General features: G+C 41.6%; 1 protein-coding gene across 1 annotated transcript in view; it reads right to left on the bottom strand.

Moving 5' to 3' along the window:
* PPFIBP1 (PTPRF interacting protein, binding protein 1 (liprin beta 1)) overlaps nt 1–18718 on the bottom strand; it is a 192365-nt gene that overhangs the window by 14411 nt on the left and 159236 nt on the right. The window contains exons 19-23 of the mRNA XM_015429444.1: nt 8378–8510; nt 7143–7271; nt 6533–6683; nt 5340–5451; nt 3925–4013 (exon numbers count right to left, since the gene is read on the bottom strand). Of these exons, the coding sequence (XP_015284930.1) occupies nt 3925–4013; nt 5340–5451; nt 6533–6683; nt 7143–7271; nt 8378–8510 (614 nt within the window). The remainder of the gene's footprint in view (nt 1–3924; nt 4014–5339; nt 5452–6532; nt 6684–7142; nt 7272–8377; nt 8511–18718) is intronic.

Here is an 18718-nt window from a genome sequence, read left to right as displayed (position 1 = left end):
GGTCTACAAATGCCAAATCTTAGACTATATTATGAAGCGGTTTGTCTAACATGGATGGATCAATGGGTGAAGCTTGAAAATGACAGATTGTTGGGGTTGGAAGGGCATGATTGTAGATTTGGCTGGCATGCATATTTATGGTATGACAAGATAAAAATGGACAGTTTTTTTAAACTTCACTTGGTGAGAAAAGCTTTGTATATGGTATGGACAAGATATAAGAAGTACCAGAGTGACTTAAGACCATTGTGGATTGTACCAGTAGAAGTGTTGATATCTTACTCAAGACAGCGAGGTAGAGACTGGTTGCCATATAGAGATTTAATTAAAAAAGAGGGAACAGAGTGGGTAATGAAAAAGCAGAATGAAATTGAATATGAATATGAGTGGTTGAAATATATGCAGATTTATGATCTTTTTAGATCTGACAAAAAAAACTATGGTTTTAGAGAGGAAAAAAATGAAATTGAAAAGGTATGGGAGAGTGGAGGAGGAAAAAATATTTCTAAAATGTATAAGGTGTTGTTAAAATGGTATACTGAAGATGAAACTGTTAAAGAACAAATGTTAAAATGGGCTATTAATATGAATAAGGAAGTGGCTATGGAAACCTGGGAATATTTGTGGAAAAATTCTATTAAGATCTCGACATGTACTAATGTTAAAGAAAATTGTTATAAGATGATGTATAGGTGGTACATGACACCTAAGAAGATTGCAAATATGAATCAAAATATGTCAAACAAATGTTGGAAATGTAAGAGGCATGAGGGCTCATTTTATCATATGTGGTGGACTTGTGAGAAAGCTGTAGACTTTTGGACAAAAGTCCACAATGAAATGCAAAAAATATTGAAATGTTCTTTTAAAAAAGCACCGGAAATTCTGCTTTTGGGACTTAAAATGGAAGAAGTCAATACGACTAAAAAGACTTTACTCTGGTACCTGATAGTGACAGCGAGAATGATTTATGCTCAGTTTTGGAAGACAGAAAAGGTACCAGAGGTTGAAGAATGGATACAAAAAGTTCTGTTCATGGCACAAATGGATAAGATTACAAAAAAACTGAATAACAAAGAAGACGATGAGTTTTTTGGAGAATGGAATGATTTTAAAATTTATCTGGAAAAGAACTGGGATGTGAAACAAAACTTAATATGTTTAGATCAATATTAAGTCAAACGATGTTATCTTTAGATTGTAATGATGAAAAACTGATATTGTTGATGATATGAAGTAATTTGGAGCAGGGGTGGAAGCATTGTGGGAAGCCATTGGAGGGAGGGGAGGAACTGGGAATGGGGTAGACAATTGATAGAATGAAATGTTTTATATGTTGTATTCCTGAGAAAATAAAATTTGTTTACCAAAAAAAAAGAATTTGGTGTAGTGGTTAAGTGCACAGACTCTAATCTGGGAGAACCGGGTTTGAGTCCCCACTCTTCCACTTGCAGCTGCTGGATGACCTTGGGCAAGGCATAGTTCTGTCAGAGCTGTTCTCTCAAGGACAGTTCCGGAAAGAGCTCTCTCAGCCCCATCTACCTCTCAGGGCGTCTGTTATAGGGAGGGGAAGGGAAAGGAGTTTGTAAACTGCTCTGAGACTCTGAGTGAAGGGCGGGGTATAAATCCAATCTCTTCTTCTTTTTCTTCTAATCTGGGAGAACTGGGTTTGATTCCCCACTCCTCCACATGCAGCTGCTGGTGTGACCTTGGGTCAGTTACAAGTTCTCTCAGAGCTGTTCTCTCAAGGGCAGTTCTTGAAAGGGCTCTCAGCCCCACCTACCTCACAGGGTGTCGGTTGTGAGGAGGGGAACGCAGATTGTAAGCCACACTGAGACTCCTTCAGGGAGTGAAGGGTGGGGTATAAATCCAATCTCTTCTTCTTCTCCTCTTTATCAGAACCCTTCTCTGAAGAAATCTCAGATGCTGCTGAATCAAAGCTAAGAAGGATGGGGGAGTCCATGAGGCAGAGAGGCAGTGCCTCCATAGCAAGCTTCAGTGCCTGTGACAATCACCCAATCCGGGCAGTGAGCAACAGAGTAGAAGAGTCATGTTGGGGACTCTTAGGCCGTGGCTTCGTTCCTGACTTTGACTTAGGAGCCTGCCCACCTTGTCGCTTTTACCCTCCCTGCATTTCTTTGCAGGTGTTGAGGGGTTTGATCTTGATGCGGAGCCTGATTGCTTCGAAGGCCAGAATGGTGGTTCAATGGGTTGACGTCGATAATTACAGTGTCAACTCGGGTTGATCTTGGTGTACAGGAGTGGCTATCAGCGAAAGAGCCAACTCAATCAGTACCACTCGAAGTCTCGCAGCCCAGTTTTTATGGGTCTGTTGGGAGAACTTGGCACAATGGATGTACGAGTTGGTATGGTGGCCTCCCCGCAGGCAAAGGAGGCACAGAGACTGTCCATCTGTGGGGGCAAGTTTACTCCCACACTTTTTACAGGGCAGGGCAGGGCCAAAGTGTGAGCGGGGTGTACTTCTTTTTGTATGACTGGTCTAAGGACTGTAGAAATAAATTGTTGTTGAGCAGGGGAGGAAGACGTTGGACAAAGCAGGGTCTTCTTATTGTTCTTTTTTTTTTTAGAAGTCGATAGTAAGGAAGAAAAGTAGTCAAAAGAATAAGGCTGATCTCATGATTTGAGAAGAAGTTCACCAACTGAGACAAAGAGTGACTGCTTGGCATGGCGGTCAGAGAAGAACTGGTGGGAGACCCAGGCTCCACCCCTGTGGACATGCATGGTGGATTCCCATGTGTACTTCGGGGGCAGAGTGCAGAAAAGAAAGATTTAGGACTTGTTAAAGTTACCAGTGGGGTCAGGTGCAGGCGCCCTTTCCCACAGGTGTGATGCACAGAGACCATGAAGAAGATCCTCAGCTCACATCGGAGGGGACGGGGAGCACTCTGGAACCTAGAAAGAGCTAGAAACCTTGAGAAATCTTCTCTGCAGCTGGCCTGCGCATGCATGGTCTCGTGTGGGGCTACACAGAAGCAACGAGGATGAACAAGGGATAAATAAAAGCCAAGGCTGAGATGTCAATGAAGATTATGTGCAAGTGGCACCTCACAGATGCTCTGGCACCACATGGATGCTCACTCAGACAAATGGGATCTGAACTTGGAACATTCTATAAGTTTAGCTCACTCTTTTTCCTTCAAAGGGGCCCTCCTGACTGTGTGTGCATGCCCTTAGCCATGGAGTGAACGACATCCTGCTCAGTACTCTCCTAAGCACTGCTGTGAGCTACCTGAGACTCCAGAGGGCATCTGCGGTAAAGAAAAACATACTGACACAACAGTTGTTTCCCGTGTCCATGTCATTTGCATTTGTTAGCAAGGCCTTCATTGGGCCCTTATATGTTTTTTAAGTTTTCTCGAAATAAATACATGTATTTTTACTTATAATAAGTTGTTATGAGGTTTTAACTATTGACCCTCCAGCAGGTTTTTTTTCTTACCTTTTGGTTTCTTGATTCAATTCTATTGGGTTAAGTTTCTTTCCCCTCCCTGATCCTGTCTGCCAGCATCTGCAGTAAACCCAGTGGGCAGACTGTGTAACTGCCAGGATGACTACTTGAAGACTACCTCTGACAGGAAAAAGCAACCTGATTTCCTCTGCGCCTTGTAGTGTCTATGCTCACAGGAGACTAATGAGCGACAAGAGGGTGGTCGATATCTGGAAGAGGGCGCTGCATCATAAAACTGCGTGGCCAAATGGTACACTTGCTCAGAACAGAGCTAAAGCTCTAGAATGTTCTCCGCACAGGTGCAGATCCCATGTACAGGACAGCACAGGGACCATGAAGAAGAACTTCTACTAAAGTAGCGCAGTTGGAAGAGTAAAGGTCTCAGGACAGAAAGACAAGGGGAGGAAGGAAAAGACCATGATTAACTCCCGAGTTTCATAGAGGCATTTGCTTACAATAGTCATGTAATGAAGCATTCGACCATCCACCTTTCCTTCATCAAACTGTGTCTTGTACTGGGGTAGTCCAATATCATCCAGCCATCCTTCAAGAAAAGAAAAGAAAAGAAAAGAAAGATGGTGACTGCTCTGCAAAGACGATGTATGTTTCTGATTCCATACTCTAGCAATAGCTGTTTGGACAATTTGGAAAAGCACAGAATAGGTACATCGTGTGGTATTTGGTACAGAATACAGTTTTCTGCTAAGGACACCTTTCATTTAAAAAAAAACTGTGGATCAACAAAAATACATTTGAAAGGGTGTAGACAACAGCTGCTGACATCTGAGAGGCAAGAGTGGAGGCCGAATAAGCAGTCAGAGGCCTAAAAGCCTCACCTCATTGTCTCCCCTTGTGAAAATAAAACCACAAGTGTGGCTATTAGTAAAACTGAAGAAAATATGCCAAATCAAACCCAATCACTTTATCGCCAGGTCTTAATTCTTATATAAGAATTGTGTGAGAACTGAAGTGAAAAAGGTGTCTGTGCTCACACAAACATGACAATGAAAACGAAGACTAGGGACAATTTGCCAGTATACAGCAAATTGTCACCACATAATCTCTGAAGTGATTGGTGGCATTAACGAGTTGCTTTAGCCATTTTGGTCTCTGTTGACATGAGCTAGCAGACACAGATTTTTATACTGAATTGGCCTAAAGAACACCTTAGCTAATGTCCAGACTAAAATTTTTAGCTCTGACATTTCTCCAATACAGAAATGAGTAAAAGGTAAAGGTTTCCCTTGCTCGAAAGCCAGTCAAGTCCGACTCTAGGGTTGGGGTCCTCATCTCCGTTTCAAAGCCGAAGAGCCAGCCTTGTCCGAAGATGTTTCCGTGGTCATGTGGCCAGCATGACTAAATACCAAGGCGCACGGAACGCTGTTACCTTCCCACCTAAGTGGTACCTATTTATCTACTTGCAATTTCTTGCTTTCAAACTGCTAGGTTGGCAGGAGCTGGAACTAGAGATGAGAGCTCACTCCGTCATGTGGCAACTCGGGTCTCGAACTGCTGAACTACTGACCTTCCACAGCCTGCAGTTCAGCGTCTTAACCACTTGAGCCACCGCAGCTCCTACAGAAATGAGTAGAACTCTTTAAAAACAAATATTGGGAAGTACTATAAATTAAGCAAGGATGCTTGATTTTTGCCTAATTTATACAGACAGCAGCATTCAGCTTTTTCTAGCATGGAATTAATATCATCTTGAGGCAGAATTTCAATTTTATTTTAGAACATCCAACCCACAGTCTATACACACGCTCCAAGCTCCAGTGCTCATACACAAAGTTTCCTCATTGGGGTTCTCACTGAAGAACGTAACAAATGAAGCTGAAGCAAGAAAAAACAAAGAGGGGGGAGGCTTTACTTGTAACCCAGTTGTAATCCAGTTTCCCGTGATTATTCTCCTCTTCTGATCCTAATGCCTGAAGCGACAGCTGCAGCTTTTTCCGATGCAGTGGATGCTTGATTCCAAGTTCCTATGTTTGGAATGTAAAATATGATCATTTAAGGCAAATATGAATGTTTACAAAGAGCGGGAAAGTCTCCTCCACAAGGCCCAGTGAGCTGAACAGGAGTATAGTTCGTGATGGGAGACTGAGGCATCCAGAGCATATCTCTCCCTCAGGATAATTCCAAATGGATTAAGGATGCAGCATTCTGGGCAGAAGTGACAGCTCCAAAATGACAGGAAACCCTCCCTAAGAAGCTGGCCAGGTAACACTGCTTCTCAGCTTGAACTGGATCTCAAGAATATTTTTTGTTCTTTCAGGAATTTCAAAACAGCACACATGGCACTGGGAAAATCTTGGAGGAAGAAGAAGAGTTGGTTGTTATACCCCACTTTTCTGTACCCTAAGGAGTCTCAAAGTGGCTTACAATCTCCTTCCCTTCCTCTCCCCACAGCAGGCACCTTGTGAGATAGGTGGGGCTGACAGAGTTCTGAGAGAACTGAGACTAGTCCAGGGTCACTTAGTAGGCTTCATGTGGAGGAGTGTGGAAGGTTCTCCAGATGAAAGCCCGCTGTTCTTAACCTCCACACCCCATTTTTCTAGACAGGTGAATGAAAATAATAAAAATATAACAACAACAAAATACAGCTTGGAAAAAATCTGTACAGTCCTCAGTCAAGAGTATTTGAAGAGAACTGTTTTCTCTTAGGGGAAAGCTTGTCTCTACTGGCAGTGCTATTTTATAGTGCAATCTTAAGAATACTTTCCTGAGAGAGAACCCCACTGAATAGAACTGAGTATGATTTGGGATAGATATGCTTAGGACTGGTCTCTTACAGTACAATCCTAAGCAGGTATCCTCAGAATCCTATTCAAGTGTATTGAGTAGGGCTTACTCCCAGAAAAGAGTTCTTAGGATTTAACTGTTGGCTGGTAGACTCTCCCAATAATAGCTGTTTCATACAAGGAAGCTCTCTCCTGATACCTGAAGACATCATTTAATAATTAAACATGAGGGAGGGGGGTGTCATCAGCAATTCCTTAACAGCTTTGTGATTCCATTGTGATTCCATATGCATACACAATCAAGATGGCTCCAGATCCTTACCTTCTCTAAATCCGTCTGAGAAGCCTGCAAGAGAGTCTGACCAGAGAGTATCCAGTGCCTGCCATTATTTATGTAAGAGCCCAGGCCCTGGTTCTGAAGCCAGTTGCAAACTTGCTCTTTTGTCCATTTTGCAAATGGCATGTCCAAATCACTAAAATGAAAAGAAAAAAAACTTGACACTTCAAGTGAGAACAAGACAAGTTTATAAGATCAACTGGAACCCAATTCATATATTACAACTGTACTTATAAGCTACTTCTGCACAGCCGGGCCCCACATTTCACTGGTTAGCATTTGTGAAAAGGAGTGACATGCAAGAAGTAACTGTAACTACTGCCTGATCAATGTCCTTTTCCCAGATGTGAATGGGCTTCCCTATTACAAATGCAGTGGAGGAATGAATGGGCAGCAAAGCAAACAAAAGGACCTTGCTCTGGCAGCGTTTTCCAGAATCTGTTATAATACCTCAAAACCAAAGAGTCCCTCAGTCACCATCCAAATTACCACTTTGTTTTGTGCACAACCCAATTCTTCCAACTGCATTAATCAACATGGAGGAGAAAAGCAAAGGTGATTCTTCCCCATTCTATCTCAGTGCTGACTGTCTTACTTATTGGATTGCCCAAGATCTCGCGACCAGCCTAGTCTTGGCCCAGCAGTTGCTCTTGTTCCTCCTCTTTTAAACTCGGTCTCTGGCAAGTCATCTGCATTAAATGTAGTAGACTGGCTTCTTATGAGTCTGTGGAAAAGCCAGGAAAAGAGTTGAAAGAAGACATGAAAGAAAAAGAGTGCATTTAACAGAGCAATATCTGTGGCACTGTGTTAATACCCACTAAGTAAATTAGCACAGAAGGATCTATCCACAAAATATTTCTAGTGCTTTCCAATAGCACAGTTTTATCAGAGCTTCAAAAGGGAATTAGATAAGCATATGGAGCAGAGGTCCATCAGTGGCTATTAGCCACAAGGTATAGATAGGGACTCTGGGGCAAGTGATGCTCTGTCATCTTGGTGCTTGGGGGGGGGTCAACAGTGGGAGGGCTTCTAATCTCCTGGCCCCACTGGTAGACCTCCTGATGGCACTGGTATTTCTGGCCACTGTGGGATACAGAGTGTTGGACTGGATGGGCCTTTGGCCTGATCCAACATTGGCATCTCTTATGTTCTTATGTTCTTAAAAAAGAAAGATCTGTAGTTGCTGGTTTCTGCTAATCAGCCAAATTAGCAGGTTCTGCTAATCAGCAGCTGTGAGAGCTAGAATTAGCAGAAACCACTTCAGAATTGCTACAAATGATGTGTAAATGTCATAGTCTGAAAGCATATTGAGTAACGGCAGCATGATGAACACTTCCATATAGGACAAAATGTGATCTGACTGCTGACAACACTCAGTCCCTGGCAACCAAGCTGGCTTGAACTGTGTACTACAGGACAAGGGTAGGTAGATACACTGGGAACTTCTTAATTGCAGAGAACAGGCCTGCCAAACTTAAGCAGAGTATTAAAAACAGGACCAAGGTTTATCTTGTATAATGCTATCCAGAGTTACATTTTGACTGGAGTTTCAAACTGGTAAGCAAACGCTGATTAAGAGGAAATCTGGTTAGCATTGACTGTGGTTAATACCACTGCTCATTTATCACTTATTCCCTGATAAAGGGCATATTTGTGGCATACAGGGGAGGTTCTGAGAGAAAGAACACATATTCCTGGAGCAACCTTCCCATCTCTCAACTATGGTGAGGAGACTCTCAGTGCTACATCGTCATTAGCCCTAAAAGGGGGAATCTGGTCTGGCATATCTTATGGTAATGGTCTACCCATTCTGCCTTATAGTCTTGTTACCTTCCAAACAGCTTTTTGATTCCTCTTGTTTTCTTTCTGGAGTCAGGAGATGGTGGAGTCAGAATCCCCCCTTTTGGCCGGGGAGGCAAACTAGCCAGATCCAGGTGGTCTGAGGATCCTTCTTCTGTCTCAGCTATTAAACAAAAACAAACATCTCAATTAATGATGGGTCAACTAGTGGCTCTTAATTAGATTCACTGTGTTTTTAATTTGCAAAAAAACACACTGGTGGACAGTGTTCCCTCTAAACTGAGTTGGTGTGAGCTCTTGAGAGTCCCCTGGCCTGCAAGGAGATCAAATCAGTCAATCGTAAAAGAAATCAACCCTGACTGTTCCCTGGAAGGCCAGATACTGAAGTAGAAGCTCAAATACTTTGGCCACCAAATGAGAAGGGAGCACTCACTGGAGAAGACCTTGATGCCGGGAAAGACTGAAGGTCAAAGAAGAAGGGGACGGCAAAGGATGAGATGGTTAGACAGTGTTATCAAGGCAACGAACATGAAATGAAGCAAACTCCGGAGCATGACAGAAGACAGGAGGGCCTGGCGTGATGTAGTCCATGGGGCTGCGAAGAGTCGGACACGACTGTGCGACTGAACAACAACAACAACAACAACAACAAGCTCACAGTTGTTTAGCCTCCGGCCCACACATTTTTGCCTTAGCTCAGGAAGGACGGCTCCAGAGCAAACTAATTTATGCAGTAGCCAAATCGCTCGCTCACAACTTTAATGCCAGCAGCTCACAAAGTAGAATTTTTGCTCACAAGACTCCACAGCTTAGAGGGAACAATGCTGATGGACCAGGTGAAGCTCAGCTAAGATGTATACAGGCAATATTACTGAGCATGCCTTTCTAGACAATACTAATGAAGGGGATGGGAGAAACATAATTCTTAAAAATGGGGTTATTACCTGATACTTATAAAATACTGTGCAATTATACATATGCACCAGTTAAGCTGCTCTGTGCATCTCCTCCAGATGATTGCATTGTTGCATTATTATGATGGCATTATTGGTCCTGGGCATAATCTGTGGTAGCCCCAAGTTATTCAGGACAAACAATAATCATTTTTTTAAAAATATATCCAGAAGAAGAAACCAGCCAAAGAAGCAGTGGGGCCTTTGGATGACAAGGGAATAAAGGAATTGCTAAAGGAATATGCGGAGATGACAGAGAAGCTCAATGGCTTTTTTGCTTATGTATTCACTGTGGGAAGTGTGGGGCATGTACCCATGCCACAGCCCCTATATTAAGGAAGGGAGTCTAAAGAACTCAGACAAATTGAGGTGACCAGAGATGAAGTTCTAGACCTACTGGGGAAATTAAAAACCAATAAGTCTCCAGGTCCTGATGGCATACACCTGAGAGTTCTTAAGGAACTCAAATGTGAGACAGTTGGTCGACTAACCCGTATATGTAACCTATCACTAAATTCAGCCACTGTACCAGAAGACGGGAAAGTAGCAAATATGACGCTAATTCTTAAAAAGGGATCTGGAGAGGAACCTGGAGATTACAGGCCAGTCAGCCTAATGGCTGTCCCAGCAAATTAGTAGAAACCTTAATTAAAGATAGAATTGTTAAGCAAATGAAGGAACAAAGCCTGCTTAGGGAAAATCAGTATGGCTTCTGCAAAGGAAAGTCCTGCCTTACCAGCCTTTTGGAGTTCTTTGAGAAAGTGAACAAGTATGTAGACAATGGTGACCCAGTAGACATTACATACCTGGACAAAAGTCAAAAAGCTTTTGACAGGGTACCTCACCAGAGTCTCCTGAGTAAACTTAGCAGCCATAGGATAAGAGGAGAGGTTCTCTTATAGATTAAAAACTGGTTAAATGACAGGAAGCAAAGAGTAGGAATCAATGGACAGTTTTCACAGTGGAGGGAAGTAAGCAGTGGGGTCCCACAAGAATCAGTATTGGGGCTGGTACTATTTAATTTATTCATAAATTATCTGGAACTAGGGGTAAGTAGTGTAGTGGCCAAGTTTGCAGATGACACTGCAACTATTCAGGATGGTGAAAGCCAAGGCTGACGGTAAAGAGCTCCAAGAGGACCTCCACAGACTGGGTGAGTGGGTGACAATGTGGCAAATGAAGTTCAATGTTGGTAAGTGTAAGGTGATGTACACTGGGACAAAAAAAAATCCCAATTTCAAGTCCAGGCTAATGGGGTCTGAACTTGCTGAGACTGAGGGGTAAAGATCCGGGGGTCATAGTGGATAGCTCAATAAAAGTGTCAACCCAGTGTGCTACAGTGGTAAAAAAAAGGCAAACACTATGTTAGGGATTCTTAGGAAAGGGATTGAGAATAAAAAGGCCAATATTGTAATGCCCCTGTATAGATCCATGGTGTGGTCTAATTTGAAATACTGTGTACAGTTCTGGTCACCGTTTCTCCAAAAGGACATTGTAGAGCTGGAAAAAGTGCAGAGGAGGGCAACCAAGATGATTAGGGGGTTGGAGCACCTTCCCTCTGAGGGAAGGCTGAAGAGTCTCAGATTTTTCAGTTCAGAAAAGAGACGACTAAGGGGGGACAGGATAGAGATTTATAAAATTATGCACGGGGTGGAGGCAGTTGACAAAGAGAAATTTTTCTCCCTCTCTCAAAATACTAGAACTCGAGGGCATCTAATAAAGCTGATGGGCAGTAGGTTCAGAATAGGCAAAAGGAATACTACTTTACACAGAGAGTGATTAGAATGTGGAATTTGCTGCCAAAGGATGTAGTAATGGCCACAGGAACAAACAGCTTTAAAAGGGGATAGTTTCATGGAGGCTATGCCTATCAATAGCTACTAGCCATGGTGAATGAGGAGAACCTCCACATTCAGAGGCAGTCAACCTCTGAATCCCAGGGCCAGGAGGCAACTTCAGGGGACGGTCTTGACTTCTATGCCCTGTTGTTTGCCATCCAGAGGAACTGGTTGGCCACTGTGTGAGACACAGTGCTGGACTCGATGGACTACTGGTCTGATCCAGCAGGGTTTTTCATATGTTCTTATGTTCAAGCTCCATGAAATGGGAGTGTCTGAAGAGTGGTGCAGGGGCCCCTCTGCTTGCTTTTCGTACAGTCTGCAAAGCGCTTTGTTTTAGTGTGCATCTTGCATCTATCTAGTGTATTAGTGTTAAATAGTGGGTTCCATGGATGGGCAGGCTCAAGTTTAGTGATCAGCTCAACTTTATTTGTGATTTCAGCAACAGCAAGACAAGACTCCAGAGCCTCAGCTCTGTTAAATAGCATGAAATTGCCACACCGAAACACACCCCACTCCCAGTGATAGGCTATTTACATAACATTACTACTTGATTGGTTTATTCCAGAGTCCTGGTCAGCTATTGTTTTTTTGCTCCAAACTCAGCCAGTCTCTGGGGTGATTCAATCAGGGATGATTTAATCCCATTACATAACAATTAGGAAGGAGCTGGACGGGTTTTTCTTTAATTTTTAACTGAAAGGTGGTGACAGTCAGGTTTATAGAATCATAGAATCACTGAGTTGGAAGGGGCCATAGAGACCAACCTAAAGCACCTCTAACAAATATTCGTCCAGCCTCTTCTTGAAAGCTGTCAGCAAAGAGGAGCCTATATTGTTGACTGTTATTTTGTGAGGCACACAGTATACCTAAAAATTAATAGTTATTAATAAACCAATACCAAATTACTAGTGTTAGAGCTTTTTGTCCAAATGTAGTTCTAATGCAAACTTGCTGTAAAAATATTTATAGCTTACCATGAATGTTTCACACACAAGGTCTATCAAGAACTGACAACACTGCATGTACCAGTTGAAATCCGAGCTACACAAAGATGCAGTGAAGGTCAAAGTCACCAAAGTCAACGATCACTAAAACCATGGAAAGATAACCTTCTCTTGCAACTGCCAACAATCTCCACTCTGATTAAGAGGGTATCTGGTTAGCACTGACTGTGATTAATAACACTGGTCATTCACTACAACATATACAAGACTTAACATAAGCCACCAGAAGCTAATGCTACAACATTAGCTGTTGCTCTCTTGGAATTTGTGTATTAAATTTGAGAACGTTAGCAACAGTGTATCAGTGAAATGACAGCCAACTCCTTTTTCAAAATCTATGTCCCACTTTTTGTTCTTGTTCCTTTGTCCCTTGCTCAAACATGACACAACCAGACCCAGGCTAAATGTGCTGATACTTCCGACTTTGGGGATTTTCAACAGAATCTACATCTTTCTCAACGAGAGAATGGATACTCAGTAAATGCCAGGTAAGTGGTTCCTGAGACAGGCAGAACACATTTCTAGGGGCAAACAGGTAACAAAATCATCAGCTCTCCATCCTAAAATTCACCACCAGCAGCTTTGTATTTATTGATATGCATATTTATTGTTCCCTGATCTAGAAAGTACTGTCTAGCCCAATCTTGTCAGATCTTAAGAGCTAAGTTGGATCGGCCCTGGTTAGTTTTTGGATGGGAGACCACCAGGGTTGCTACACAGGGTTGCTACACAGCAGCGGACAATGGCAAACTACCTCTGGATGTCTTTTCCCTTGAAAACCCTACAGGGTCACTATAAGATGGCTGCGATTTGACAGCAAAAAAAAAAAATTAGCTGACATGCTGAATGGATTCAGCAAGGGTCCAATTTCTTAGGACTTGAAACGTATTGCAAATGTTTAACCTAATGTTGAACATTCATACAAAGTTATCTGAACTCTGTGTTGAATTACCCAGGGGGTGAAACACTAACAAAATGTACCTTTGCTCAGCTTTAACATCCCCCCAAAAGAAGCTGTCTAGTTTCCACTGTCCTTCATTTGCCAAACGAGGGCACGAAGACACAAGATATGAAGGGCACTGGCCAGGCACAAGAGGCTTAAGAGCTGCCTAGAGCCAAGAGGAAAGGCTCAGTATAAATATTTAAAATAAATTAAAATGATATTTTTTCATTTTGCTTTATCCAGTAGCCAAATGCACAACTTGAGAAAGCTGACAATCCATGGTATGAATTAAAACTGTGTGTATGCATGGGTGTTAAACTAGTTATAGCCAATGCTGCTTCCTTGAAAACTGAAGGAAGGAAGCACGGAAGACCACACACCAACACATTCCACACTATGCTGCTGTCGGATTCCACCAAACTGAGAGATTCCTCATTGAGAAGGTAGTTTCAGAGAGCTGCTGTGTTGGTCTGCAGTTGAACAGCTAGGTTTAAGTCCAAGAGCACCTTAGAGATGAATGAGATTCTCAGGGTATAAATTTTCGAGAGTCAAAGCTAACAAAGGGAACTTTGACTCTCAAATCTTATATCCCTTGCAGGAATGGCTTGGCATGGACTAAACTGCTCATGCCTGCATAATATGTCCAAGGAAACACCCACAACCTGCACAACACACAGGAACTCTTGGGTTGGGTGCAGACAAACTGCCATGGAAAGGGGATCCCCGGGAGTGGGAAGGCTTAAGTCCACTGAGGTGAGAGCCATTCAATGACTGCTCTACAACTTCTCCCTCAAGCTAAGTTACTCAGAACCATACCAATTCAAAGAAAGTCCCTTTTGGGCTGAATACATGTTTTAGAAAAGGAATCTGAACCACAAGAACTGTTTGCTTACCCAAGACTTGGAGATCAAGATGGCACCCTGAAAACGAATTAGAATGTACACCCCCCAGCCCCCTGTAAGCAGAGGATACATTAGTAATATACTTCTTAAGCAGAAGAATACTAGCAAAAGCCCACAAATAAAGGAGGATAAAAAAAATCCAGCAAGGGGCAAATGCTTCTTCCCCATTACCCAACAGCAAATCCAGGTTTGCTTATAAAAGAACACTTAACAAAGCCACAGGCTGATCCTGGTTCCCTGATGGAGAATACTGTACCTATATTACAACCAGTATTCCCTCTAAGACGAGTTAGTGTGAGCTAGCTCACAGTTTTTTAGCCTCCGGCTCACACATTTTTGCCTTCGCTCAGGAAGGATGGCTCCAGAGCAAACTAATTTATGCAGTAGCCAAATCACTCGCTCACAACTTTAATGCCAGTAGCTCACAAAGTAGCATTTTTGCTCACAAGACTCCACAGCTTAGAGGGAGCATTGATTACAACATACACATATATTTGTCCCCAATTCACATGTAAAATGCACACTTAGAAATAATTGCTGAGGAAAGTTGGAAAAGAATGTTCAGCAGCAATGAAGAGAAAGCTGCAGGATGATTCAAAGTAGCAGAGAACAGATGTGAACTACATTGGATCAAAAGCTAGAGTGTGAGTAAATGGATACGATTCTGGAAGCTTTCCCCTAGCCACAGGAACTCAACAGGGATGTTCCCTATCACCCCTGTTTTTTGTCCTCTCCCTAAGCAACTATTATAAAGACTAACAACCATATTAGAGGTCTATAAATAAGCGGTCAAATACATACAATATGTTTGCTGATGATGTGACAATATGTGGGGAGGGAGGGATACAAATCCAATAAAATAAATATTAACTGCAAATCCTAAATAACCTTTACAAGTTTTAATTAGAGACATCCATAAATATGGAACAATAGCAGGAGTATGTATTAATTATAAAATATCTGGATTACTATAGATCTATATTAAGCCAAAAACAATATGAAATTCAAAATAATTTAGGTGTCCCATTATTTCATAAATCATTTAAATATCTGGGTGTAACTATTTTGAAGAATTTAAATAAACTTCAGCAGTTAAACTTCCATCCAGCGATCAGACAAAGAAGAAAAGATGTGAAGAGATGGTCCCAGATATACCTGACCATTATGGATAGAACCAGTGCTATAAAAATGGTGGCGTTGTCAAAATTAATTATTTCGTTCAAACAGTTCCCATAGTAATTGAACCAAAAGACTTGGCAAAGTGGCAAAAGATACTCACCAATTTTTTAATAATTTTTTTAAAATAATTTTTTTATAAAAATAATTTTATTTATTAAGGTAAAAGACTACAACTTACGAAGACCTTGAGACAAAAGAGATTGGACCAAGGGGGATGGGGAGAACCCAGCATAAGTAAATACTACGAAGCAAACCAATTGAAAGTACTGATATCATACTTGGAGGGTACTTCTGATAAACCGTGGGTGGGTATGGAAGCAAATGGGAACCATCTGGGAATTAACTGAAAAAGTTGTTTTTGGAAGGGAAAGAATAAGAGACATAAAATGGGTTGAGACTAATTTTCTATACACCACATTAAAATTTTGGAATAAATGGAAAAACAAGTTAATTTCAGAGATATCCCCCCTGCTTCCATTTATGTCACACCCCAATTTTTCTTACCGAAATATGTTGCCATGCTGCCACCTTATACAGCATCTATAAAGGTTATGGACTATAACTGTAAAGCAGTACTGTGCAAATAATGTGCCAGGGAAATGGACTGAATGGTGACCATGAGACTGTGCTACCCTGCTGGAATGCTGACATGTGCCCAGACAAGGGGAACCTTGTTCTGAAGCAACATGCCTTACCAGATGTGGACCCATGGGAGACCAGATGCCTAAGCTAGCCTCGCTGACCCTGCAAACATATATAGGACCAGCAGCAGTTCACCGAAGAGAAGCCATGCTGTGCAAAGGGAACCTGGACATTCCTTCCCAGATACCATAGAAAGCTCTCTTCTCTATCATGCTGACACCTCCCCCCACATCTCTGCATATTGACATCTCCAGGTGAAGCATGTAGGCAACTTCAGCCTCAGCAAAAGAACTCCTTCAACGATGGGATTAAGGAAGTAGTCATGTCTTCCAGCCAACACAGCTGTTTAGCATTGGATTTAACAGCAACTACCGGCAATGGAGTTGGGACATTACTATTCTTTTCTCTCTCTTGTCTCTCCCCTTCCCCCTTAAGACCACTATTTCAATTGCCCCTTTTCCTGGCCTATTAACAGTAGTTATGCTTCATAAGGACTATGTGACTAAAGGAACATCAGCTCCCAGTCATTTTAGGGTATAAAAGAGAGCATCACCCCACTGCTCTCTCTCTCTCACTTCTCATCTCCCTATCCCCACTCTACCTTACTGGTTCCATTCTAGTGCTGTTTGAAGCCTTCCATGTGCACTGCCAGTCAGTACACAATCCCTTCCCTTAATGTCACCATCTTTTCTGCTGCAGAATCAACTCACTACGTTGGACAGGTAAAGTATTGCCTATCAACGATATTACCTGTAATGCAAACGTCTCTATACCTTTCTATATGTATTCCTAGATCTGTATTGTGTGTGTATGTTTGATTTTATATTGTGTGTGTGAGAATTCTTTCAGTAAAAGAAATCACTGCTTTTTAAGATCTAGTCTCAGTGTCTATTTCTGGAATCTGGCTAAAGTTGGACTCCTGTATACACAGGTCTGATCCTATATTTAATGCCTATTGCCATTTAATATTCATATTACCCACATTTATTAATAAATTGAGGCAATTTGGCTAACAAGTAAATCAGAAGAATATGTAAAATGGAAACAAAAGGGGATTTACAGAATGAGAGACTTTTATGAAAATGGAACTCCCCTTACTGTCGTACAATTAAAAGGAAAGTTGCAAGGAGTTTCAATGAGTTGGAGTCCATCTATTACATTACTTATTTGTAAATCCTACAGTAAAGCAAACTGTGACCAGAACGATGATGAAATTTGAACAGATTCTAATACAACATATGAATAGTGCAAAAGGAATACCTTCTAAAATATATTCTTAGTTGAAATAGATACAAATATGTCCGAATAGTCTGAAAACAATATGGGAAAATGATACTGGGATAAAAATAGAACAAAATATATGGAATAAAGTATGGGTGACTTAAACAAGGAAAACTGTATCAATAGCTGTATATTACTCTGGTACGTCTTGCAAGAATAACTAACACAAGTAACACAAAATGTTGGAGAAATTGCAACCAGCAAGGTGACTACATCCACATGTGGTAATCATGCCCTGCAGTGTCAGTTTTGAGAAAAAATATTTACAGAAATGGAAAATATTACACATCAAATTATTTATGCCACACCAGCACTGTCTTTGTTAACAATGTGGGGGAACAAAATGGAAACGTGACATCCAAGGGATTAATAGTGTTTATGTTGATGGCAGCCCATAGGGTAATAGCAAAGTGTTGGAAGTCTACAGAATTATTAACATTACATTATTGGTATTCTGAGTTATGGCAGAAAAATTGACATATCAACTTAGAGCAGTCAAAAGTAAAGCTAAAATGTCAGATTTTTATGAAACGTGGCATGATTTCATTTCATATATGAATCAGAAAGGTATTCAACACCTATCCAATCCCTTCCTGAAATTATAGAAAAGGAATTAAGTATAAAGTATACAAAGAATTACCTTTAGCATCCTCTCTTAGTTATACCTTGTAAGATAAATTGAAAAATGTGTTAAATATTAAGCCCTCTGTCAATAATTTGATTCAACATTGTCTTCCTTTTGTATTATTGTGGGGGGGTTTTCCCTGCAATCTTGTTTCTATGGTTCTATCTTTTGTTAATTTAGAAGGTCCTTCCTTCTTTGTTTAGTTTGTCTTGAGTGGTGATTGTTCCTTTTTGTTCTTTTGTTTGAAAAATAAAAATTAAAAAAAGATATACATGGGAGAACTCTCAATATCATATAAGTTTCATCATGTGCACTTCCCTCACTGCAGGGGAAAACTAACAACCCTGTCCATCTGGCACACTGTTATGTAGGAAAGCAGAGCAGAATAAATCACTATTCTCCTGGCTGGAAATTGGGAACTGAAATACTTATACGTCATGAGAGGCCGAGATGGAATCTGTTTACTGCTCACTAAGCAGTCAGTGTAACCTTGAGAGAGTGGGAGTGGCAAAGATAACAGAGAACTTGCCTACAAACACACACATTCCTTAGTTCATGTCTCATGCCTAGGATGATATAATGTATGAAAGGGAGGGGGAAAGGAGGAGATGCCTTTTTGAATAAATATAGCTGGTGCGTGAGAGGAGTTGGTTCGTTCCTTCCTTCCTTCATTCAGTCAGCTTTCTGCAGAAGCTGTTTGTCTTGTGTCGTCTATGCATCGCCTGCACCCCCACACCCCAACGAGTGAGACCGCACTGTTATCCCACCATTCCATCAGGGAGCCCAGGGCAAATTAACTGGGCAGTACTGGCGCTACGGATCTGGGAATAAGTGCCTGTAGGATGGGAGGGATGAAAGTAATGCCTTCTCTACCACCTTAAAGCAACTGCTTCACAGCAAGGATGGCCCAAAAAGAAGTCAGTTTTAAGTCCTCTTTTACGTCAGTTATTTGCATCTGTCATTGCTTGCACCTCTTGACGCTAAATGCATGCCTCTGGAAC

The sequence above is a fragment of the Gekko japonicus genome, unplaced genomic scaffold (genome assembly GCF_001447785.1).
Source record: "Gekko japonicus isolate JY-2015 unplaced genomic scaffold, Gekko_japonicus_V1.1 scaffold169, whole genome shotgun sequence".
Lineage (NCBI taxonomy): Eukaryota > Metazoa > Chordata > Lepidosauria > Squamata > Gekkonidae > Gekko > Gekko japonicus.
Note: the sequence above shows the minus strand (reverse complement) of the source record. Positions and strands in the feature narration are given on the sequence as shown.